The sequence below is a fragment of the Chrysochloris asiatica genome, unplaced genomic scaffold (genome assembly GCF_000296735.1).
Source record: "Chrysochloris asiatica unplaced genomic scaffold, ChrAsi1.0 scaffold00124, whole genome shotgun sequence".
NCBI classification, from domain to species: Eukaryota; Metazoa; Chordata; class Mammalia; order Afrosoricida; family Chrysochloridae; genus Chrysochloris; species Chrysochloris asiatica.
In genome coordinates this window covers 5,963,434-5,972,616 of record NW_006408642.1, presented here as the reverse complement: position 1 = coordinate 5,972,616, position 9,183 = coordinate 5,963,434, and the positions used below count along the sequence as shown (strand labels likewise).

At 48.0% G+C, this 9,183-nt stretch overlaps 1 protein-coding gene across 1 annotated transcript; it reads right to left on the bottom strand.

Moving 5' to 3' along the window:
• Nucleotides 1-768: 768 nt before the first annotated feature.
• On the bottom strand, nt 769-5,862 carry TMEM42 (transmembrane protein 42). Its single transcript, XM_006868782.1, has 3 exons — nt 5,668-5,862; nt 3,457-3,603; nt 769-909 (listed from the first exon to the last, which is right to left on the bottom strand). The coding sequence occupies exons 1-3, from the start codon at nt 5,857-5,859 to the stop codon at nt 769-771; spliced, it is 480 nt and encodes a 159-aa protein (XP_006868844.1). The 5' UTR covers nt 5,860-5,862.
• Between the last annotated feature and the right edge of the window lie 3,321 nt (nt 5,863-9,183).

Genomic DNA, 9,183 nt, shown 5'->3' with positions numbered 1-9,183 from the left:
AACTTCCAGGCCACTTTCCTTCCTAACAAGTAAAATACAGTTAAACAAAGCCCCCAAAGTGGTCACACTTTTCTCATGGAGAGCCAAGGGAATGGCTGGCATTGAAAGAGCTTCCACCATGTGAGCACAGGAAGAAACACACCAGAGGGAGCGAGTCGTGGGGCCAGTGCCTCTGAACCTGCCCATGAGCCCATCCCCTCCTCTCTGGGAATGTCAGTTCACCTGGCTGCTTCTGCTTACTCCACAGCGTGGGAGAAATGAAGATTCCATACCCAATAGTTTTAACTTTAAGAAAAATATTTATTAATCATTTTCCTTCCTGGGCCACAATACATGAGCATGACACAGAGGGCCTGGCACAGAAGCATGAAGGTGTCAGCAAACCCGCCAGTCACTGATCCTAGTGTGACTGGTCTTGGTCAAGCGACACGACTACAATCACAGTTTGGCTTCAGGTACCACCCAAAGAGCAGACCCACCCCTGGGCTCTGGCATCTACCGAGACTTAGTCGCAGAAGAGGCTGCCTGGGGTGGCCTGGGGGCATGAGGAACAAAAGCACTGTACAGATACACCAAGAAAGCATCAGTCAGGACACTTCTGCATTATGTCTCCCCTTACAGAAGCCGGAGCTTCATGTCTGAAGACCTCTCCAAGGCCTGCTTCTCCTGGGAGCAGGGCTGCCCCAAGGTCTGTCCAGCCTGGGTCCACCCTCTGGCTGAGCCCTGGCCGACCTGTTATCTTTCCAGCTGGTCCATCAGCCAGCAGTGTTACTGCTGTTTCTGTGGAAGGGCCTTCCATGTGGGTGGGAGTTTTCTGTGGATCAGGGTGAGTCCGCAGAGGATGAGGAACACGCCTCCCCACCACAAAACCTCCTGGCACTCTCCGTACAGCACGAAGCCCAGGAAAGCCTGGAGGAGAGACACAGTGATGAGGTAGGGTAGACATGACTGAAGGACTTGACCATGACCAGTGTGGGTCCAACCTCACAACCCGGAGCTGTACCTTGCTCCTTTGGGGTCTAATGGTGGACCTCATTCCTATGGGGCATAGTGGTGGACCTCATCATTGTTCTGACAGGCCTAGAGAAAAGGCACCAGAAGTTCTGGGCTTGAAACCCAGAAGTACCTTCAGGAAGGTCCCTCTAGTCATTCCAACCTTACCTGCAGAGGAACACTACCTTCCTCATTAGACTGGACCTCAACAAGGTCCATGAGAGAGATTCAGCATTGAGCAGACAGCAGGCCCAGCACAGTGGGGCCTGACTCCTGAGTTCTCCCTCCCTCAGCTCCACAGTTAGCTGGGCTCAGCTCCAGCCAGGGGCAGCCTGCAGTGTCTTGGTGGCCTCAGGCTCCCAGAAGGTAGAAGGGTCTCAGCGAAGCCTGACTTCAGACAGGCGGACAGGACATGGATTTCACAATGAGGGACAGCAACTGGTCAGCTTTGCACAGTAGGCTTCCTTCACATCTAATGTGAGTATTCCTTCTTGTTAATGAGGTGACATGTGACAGGCTGGCAGTCAGGGGTCATGGGGTATCACTCCAGCATGGGACTCAGGCTTGCAGCATATTTTTAAAGAGCCACACTCATTGCATGGAGTCTGTGCGCACCAGACTCAACCAACAGGTGAGGAATGCAGCTTAGAAGCTAAGGGAGTCTCAGAGGGCTCTCATGTGTCCAGCCTCACATCTGAGAACCATAATTCTGCCAGGGAAGTGGGTAGCTTGTCAATCCCTAGATGAATATGGATGTATTAAGCTTAAGACGCACCACCACCATCCCACCCCACCATCATCCCAAACTCAAGGCAGTTCTGATGCCAATTTAGTGCTCTGCTAGGTGTCCCCCAGTTGTTTCCATCATCAAGGATGAAGAGGGTTGGCCAAACCACCTGGACCTTGTCTCTACATTCTAACTGAGGAACATCTCAAAACAGTTCTCTGCCAGCTTGTGTCGGTGCTCTCTATCCCTGACTTGACTCAGGGCCATTAGAAATAGGTTCATGGCCTTCCACTGAGTGGACACTGCTGTTGGGGAAATGAGACGAAAAGCCAGGGAAAGTCAGTCACCTCAACTTCTCCATCCAGAAACCACCAGAGCTGGCTGCAACAGCCCTACAAGGAGGCCGGTCTAAACAAAACCAAGAGCCACTGCCATCGAGTCAGTTCCGATTCACAGCGACCCTACAGGCCAGAGAGCTGCTCCCTAGGGTTCTGGAGACTGTAGATCTTCATGAGAGCTCCAGAACAGAAGTGCATGGTGGGGTTCCCTCACCAGCCTTGAGGTTAGCAGCTCAGCACTTTACCCATTTTATCATTTTGTTTAGTGCCTTGAATCCAATCCAACCCAGAGCGACCCTGTATAGGGTTTCCAAGAAGCAGCTGGTGACCTTGAACCACCAACCTTGCAGTTCAAACAACTCTGTAGTCTGACACATTAACCCATAGTGCCAAACCATCACTGTCATTGTTGTTATGTGCCATGGAGTCAGTTCTGATGCACAGTGACCTTGTACAGGGTTTCCGAGGCTGTAAATCTTTACGGGAGCAGAAAGCCTCATCTTTCTCCCATGGAATAGCTGGTAGTTTCGAACTGCTGACCCTGAGGTTAGCAGTCTAATTTGTAACCACTATGCTTGGGCTCCTTAAAAAATATGTGCAGGAAGCTTTATTGCTAGAAAACTAAAATGGTTCTAGCACTACCAGAAATGGTTACTGACTGCAGTTGAAAAAACTTTCTAGCAAAAACCCAGACACACTGGAACTTCAGGCCAAGTTAATGGAGACAACTGTCTCAGGAGCTTGAGTCAGTGAGGTCTTAACTTTGTGTCCATGAGAACATCCACGTGTCATGTACTTGAGCACATATCCCAATCCTTCAGTTAAACCTCAAAATGGATCTATCGAGAGGTCACAGAGAGGTGCTCCCCAGGCTGGCTGTACATCACTATCACTAGAGGGGCTGGGAACCCAGAGCCCTAGACTCCACAGCTTGGAGATTCTAACACAATAGGTGTGGCTCAGGCCTCAGGTATCTGTCCAGTCCTAGTCTGTCAGCAGCCTGGGATTCACTGGATCCTTCTCTGTGGTCTGGAATGAATAATTCATTTGGAGTTCACCCAAACCCTCTGGAGTATATGGATCTGTTTTTAAGATAGGTTATGGAGCAGAATCAGCAAGGGATCTAGCGAAGGGAGAGGGCAGGATGGAAGAAGACTACCTAGACTGGCCCATGGATGCCCTGCAAAGAAGTCTCAGGCCACATTTCACTACCAATAGGTGGCTTGTTGATCTGAAGGCTCTGGCTGGCCTACTGCACAGAAATCAAGTCACATCCAAGTTTCTGCCTTCAGTTCCTGTCCTCACTCCTTCTAGGAAAGCAGTTTTCCAAGGACAACTCACCCAGACCGAGTGACAAGCTTTACCTCCCAGAGCCCAGGTTTGGGACAGGCTACTCACCGAGCTGAGGATGTTTGAAAAAGTCACTGTGACAGATGCAATGGCCGAAGACATAGAGAAACTCAGGCCCCGGCTAAAGAACGTCCACATCAGAGAATTGGTGAATGCCATTCCCACAATGCCTAATACGCATAAGCCTGTGTTGACCTGTGGGAGAAAGCATCACTGAAGTCACGTCCACCCTGGGCAATGTGAACTGCAGCCCCACTCACAACACGCTGAGACAGAGGGGCCAAGAGCCAGCAGCCCAGCCCATACTGAGAGCCCACCACAGTCTACAGGGCCTCAGAACTTTCCTGCTTAGGACTTCACTTACCCCTCAATGGGCAGCAGACTCATTTTATAGATGAAGCAAACTCATCCTATTTAACACCAGTGACCAAGGCTTGGAGATTAGCCCCAGAAGGTCAGGTATCTGGTAGTCATTGGCAGTGTGAGTACTGACCTCCCTGCTCTGGTTAGGTTCCAACCTATTCAGGCAGGTCCCAATGCAATTTCTGCAGCAAGCCCTGTGCTTTTAGGACTTTAAATGCATTTTTATCCCTTAACTTCATTTTACAGATTAAAAAATGTTTGACGTATAGATTAAGTAATTTGCTGAAATGTCACAGCGGGTGTGAGCCCCAGGATTCACAGCCAGGCGGTGAGCCTCACACTCTTCAGCAGCAGCATACAGCCTGGCATGGGAAAAATCACCCGAGACAGTGTTGCTTTGTGAAAACTTCTAACCTTCCCCCCCCCCCTTTTTTTTTTTGGCTTAAGTAGAGAGCCTTGAGATAAGAGAGGGTCTTTAAAAGTCCCCTCCACAAAGAATGTGTAGACCCCCTTTTTGGTCTCAAGTTAGAAACCTGCCAGTAGAGTTCTGTATGCACCTAGCTTGGAATCTTGGTGTGGCACTGTAGGATAAGCACTGGACCACAAGGTCAATTTAAACTGCAAGGTTAGAAGTTCAAGCTCACCAGCTGCTCCTTGGAAACGCTATACAGGGTCGCTGTGAGTTGGAACAACAAAGATTGAGCTGTTCTGGTTGTGTAGTGGGTTGAACATTGGGCTACTAATATTAAAATCCACCAGCTGCACCACGAAATGGCTGCTTGCTCCTGTCAAGATTTAGTCTCACACATCTTAGGGAGTTCTCCTCAGGCCTATTGTTATTAAGTGCCTTCGAGTCAGTTCCAACTCATTGCGACTCTGTATAGGGTTTTCAAGTTTCTGTTAGTGAGTTTGAACCATCAACCATAGGGGTCATTACTAATCAACTTGATGCCAGTTTAGACAGGGCTGCTTTCTCTGGAGGATGTGGACACCTAGACATCATATTCTAGGAGATTTCTCTTAGTTTTCCAGCAGTTGAAATAATATCTTCTCTTATAATTTACATAAAGTCATGGTATGGGCATGTGCAATCCCTTTATATAAAGGGTTACCAAAGCCTGTTTGACTTCTGAATAGGACTAGAAAACCGCAGGATCCCTTGGTCACGCATCTTACTTTGGACCACGTACCTACCCTACCACCACTCTTAATAGCTCTCGCTGGATTAGCCTTAAATAAGTTTGAATTGATATCATTCTGGCTTTCAGTCCACCTCCTGTCCAGTTCAGAGCATAGGGTTGCACAGGCAACCAAGCTCTAGTAAGCGGGGCTGGGAGATACGAGATGCTGACACTTCAGCAGATATAGAGAGGCAGTTTTGGAGTTCCGTTGTCAGACTATCCAGAATGTTCTTGTCAGTCTTCCCTTTCACCTAGTATACAATACACTCAAATTTCAGGCCAGCAGGGCACACCAGTCAGAACACCTGCTAATTTAGAGTTGAAATGGGTAATAGGCTTTTTTTAAGTGTCAATGTAGCGAGATTTAAAATGAGGTTGAGGATGGATGTAGGTGTGTATGTCTTCCCCAAGAGTGCACTAGCCCAATCGGACGAACAATTTTATGTCTGTTAAACAAAGAGGCCTCCGTCCCTGACATATCTTACCGCCTACATTGGACAAGGGCTTGATGTGATTTAGAGTTGAAGGGTGCTCTCCCACCATGGCTGACAGCAGTGCGGCGGCCGGACAGGGACTAGGCCGCACCCGCAGGCGAGGTAAGGTGGCGTCCTGCATCTCTACCCCCGCTCCATCCCGGGCGCCCCGTGGGCCCTGCAGCGCCCCTCCTCCGCCCAGACTACCCGCCCGCCCGCAGCAGCAGTGCCCCGGGCTCGACCTCGCTGCCGAAGGCCAGCTTGGCGGAGGCGGCGGCCAAGGCCCCGAACGCGCCGGCGCACAGGCAGTTGAACACGCCCCAGAAGCGGCGCCGCATCGCGCCGGCCTGGAGGTGCAGGGGAAATTCGGCAGGGGTGTCGGGATAGGCGGCCGCGCACACAGTGCCGCTTGGAGGCAGCGGCCTCCCAGCCATGATGTCCGCAGACAGCGCCTTGCTGGCCAGCGGCTCCTGCCACAGATAGGGTCGTGAGCGCGCCACGATTGGACGGCGGGATCATGTGACGATAAACTCACGTGATGAGAGCGGATAGGCCGATTCGGGTTCCAAGAAGTCTTCGGTGGAGTAGGGGTGTGGCGTTCTAGGTTCAGGCTAATGTTTTGAAAGCCCTGGTGTTTACTCTGTGGAGTCCTGGTGTGCCTGTGTGATTTAATGAACTGATTTGAATCACATGGTCCACGGTTCAAGCTCACCAGCTGCTCCTCGGGTCGTTATGAGTAGCAATAGACTCCATGGCACTTAACAACAACAACGTTTGCTCCTTGGGCCCTTTTGTTTGGGTGATGGGTGGCCTCCTACAATGGGTTCAGGTGGTTTATGAGCTGGAAGGACGCTAGGACCTGATGGTGAATGCAGACCCCTTGATAGCTGTTGTAGTTTGCAAACTGCTATGCAGTGTTGTCCAGCATTGGCCTCTCCTGCAGAATCCTAGGCTCAGCCCCAGACACACAGAATCAGAATCTACATTGTAGAACCTCTAGGAGAGTCACATTCCCATTACTGTATGAGGAGCACACTGCTGTCCAGTGGATTAATTGAGAAGCGCAGATTTAAATAATTTTTGGCTGAATGCTTCAACAGAGGGCGCTGGAGATTAGAAGAAAAAAAATCATCCTTACTCCTTCCCCTCAGATCACCAGGATTCCACTAAAGTTGAATTCTTTTCTATCTCTGTCTTTCTCACACTTCAGGAAAACATTGTCAATAGAATATACATATATTTGATCATATGCAGTGTAAATGTAAAGTACACATATTTTTTATATGTTATATTCTAGAGCTCTGGTAGCGTAGTGGTTACGAATCGGGCTGTGAACCTTAGGGTCAGCAGTTTGAAACTACCAGCCTCTCCGCGGGAGAAAGATGAGGCTTTCTACTCCCGTAAAGATTTACACCCTCGGAAACTCTGTGCAGGGTCGCTACAGGTCGGAACCGACTCGACGGCACTTAACAACAATAACAATGTACAAGACTTTTTTTTAACGAAAATTACTTCCATGATAAACATCCTTTTACAATACTCTGCCTCTCTCATGGAGTGGTTTTGTGACTCAAATTAAAGCATGGATAACCTCTATAATTTATATGTTGTAGAAACTGTCCCATTTTTCAGAAGAAAACTGAGGTTCAGAGAGGCCTCCGTGCACCAGGCGGCTGAGCAAAGAGCTGGGGAAATCCAGCTGAAGGTGCTACCTTCAGCAAAGAACTTGAACAAAGCATTTGAATAATTCTATAGGCCTTAAAGATGTAAAAGGAATTTTCTTACAACAAATGATGCTTCTACTCTCACCAGAGATTATTTTAGAGCCACCTTCTCCATAAAGCAGCCTGTGCCACTTTCCTGTCTTCACACCAGTCCTGTCCTGGTTCTTACAGCTGGCTGTGTGCAAGCTCCTTGAGGGTAAGGGACCGCATCTTTCTTCCATTTCCAGGTCCTCAGTGCCCAGAACAGGGCCTCATTCTGATGATGATAATTGACTTGGCACCATGCCTGACTACTCTGCTAGGAAATAAACTCTGCTTCCTAGACAGGAGGTATGTTGTTGTTGTTAAGTGCCGTCAAGTCGGTTCCAACCCATAACGACCCTAGACAGGGTTTCCAAGGCTGTAAATATTTACGGGAGCAGAACGCCTCATCTTTCTCCTGCGGAGCGGCTGGTAGTTTCAAACTGCTGGCCTTAAGGTTCGCAGCCGATTCGTAAACACTATGCTACCAGAGCTTCTTAGACAGGAGGTATGTATGCACACAAATCACCCAGAGATCTTGGTAAAATGAAGAATCTGATTCAGAAGGTCTACATTTGGACTGAGAATCTGCATTTCTAATGGTCTCCCAGATGTCATGCCACTGGATGGAGACCACACCGAGTAGTAGTGCTCTAAATGACTGTTGCCCACAGTGACCTTACATGTCTTGTAACATATGTACCCACCCTAACAGGGCTATTAAGGTAGAAGTCACATGTCATCTCATTGTTTTTTGAGAAGTGCCCAATACTGTGGCCAGCTCTATTTGCTACAAAGGTTAACAACAACAGCAACATCTATAAACAAAAACAAAAACATTTTTCTAGTAGCACTACACAGATACAAGCTAGAACACCCTGAACTGGTACAGTGTGAAGGGGCAGGAACACCCCACACTGCATTTATTCAAAAAAGAGTTAAAGCAAATCTGAAAGATGACTTATGGAAAAAAGACACCCCTCAAAGTTCTGGAAGGCTCCTTCACACTTCCTCCTTATCTTTATGGCACAGAAGTCACAAATTTAGAGTCTTTCAGGGCTAAGTAGTGGATGTAAATGGGTGAACCGTAAACAAATTTATTTTCTCATATTTTAGGTGGCTAGAAGTTCAAATCATTAAGTGCCGCCCAGTGAGTTCCGACTCATAGCAACACTGCATAGGGTTTTGAGGAGTGGTTGGTGGGTTTGAACTGACAATCTTGTGGTTAGCAGTCCATTGTTTATCCTAAAATATACCAGGACTCCAAACCTTGCAGTTAGACTGATAACCACTATATTGCCTATTCAAACCACGAGTCACTCCTCAGAAACCCTGTAAAGGATTGCTATGAATCAGAACCGATTTGGTGGCACATAACTAGTAGTCCAAAATCAGTGTATTGGCTCTAAGGGAAGGCTTTCTCTGTCTCCTGGTTCTAGGAGGTTTTCAGCACAGGGATGCCTAATCCAAAGGATGAACACCAGTCTCTACTCTTATTTCTTGGCCGTAATAGGTATCTCTCTTTGCTTACTTCTCTTTTTTCTCTTGTAAGATAAAAAGTGATGCCGGCCATACCCCAGGAAAACTTCCCTTACACTGGATCAAGGCTGTGACCTGAACAAGGGTGTTGCATCCCACCATAATTGTGGCCTTGCCAAGTTGACACATTTTTTTTTTAAGTTTTTATTGTGAATTAACTGATAGTTTATATGGGAGAACATCGGTTTTACACACGTCATTTTAAAATCCCCTCCATGCATCATCAATAGTATTTGCTTTTATTCCCTCTGGTTTTTTCTGATGTACCAAAAACAATCAGGAATATATAATTACTTAAACAACCAAAGGGCATATTCTGCAAACTTGCCTGTTGGTGGCCAGGACAGCCTTTCTCTTTCCATGAGTTTAAGAGTCCTTAGCTGCTCTATCTCCATCTCTGGTGTCACTGCTTCTCTGGATAGGGTCCCACATTCTGCTCATGCTTTTCTCCCTTGATGGTCCTAGGGTCCTCTG

Coding starts and splice junctions, on each gene's coding strand:
- TMEM42 (XM_006868782.1), bottom strand. CDS start 5,859: ATGGCTGGGAGGCCGCTGCCTCCAAGCGGCACTGTGTGCGCGGCCGCC. Junction 3,604..5,667: donor AGCTGGCCTTCGGCAGCGAG/GTCGAGCCCGGG, acceptor TTTCTCCCACAG/GTCAACACAGGCTTATGCGT. Junction 910..3,456: donor TTTCAAACATCCTCAGCTCG/GTGAGTAGCCTG, acceptor TCTCTCCTCCAG/GCTTTCCTGGGCTTCGTGCT.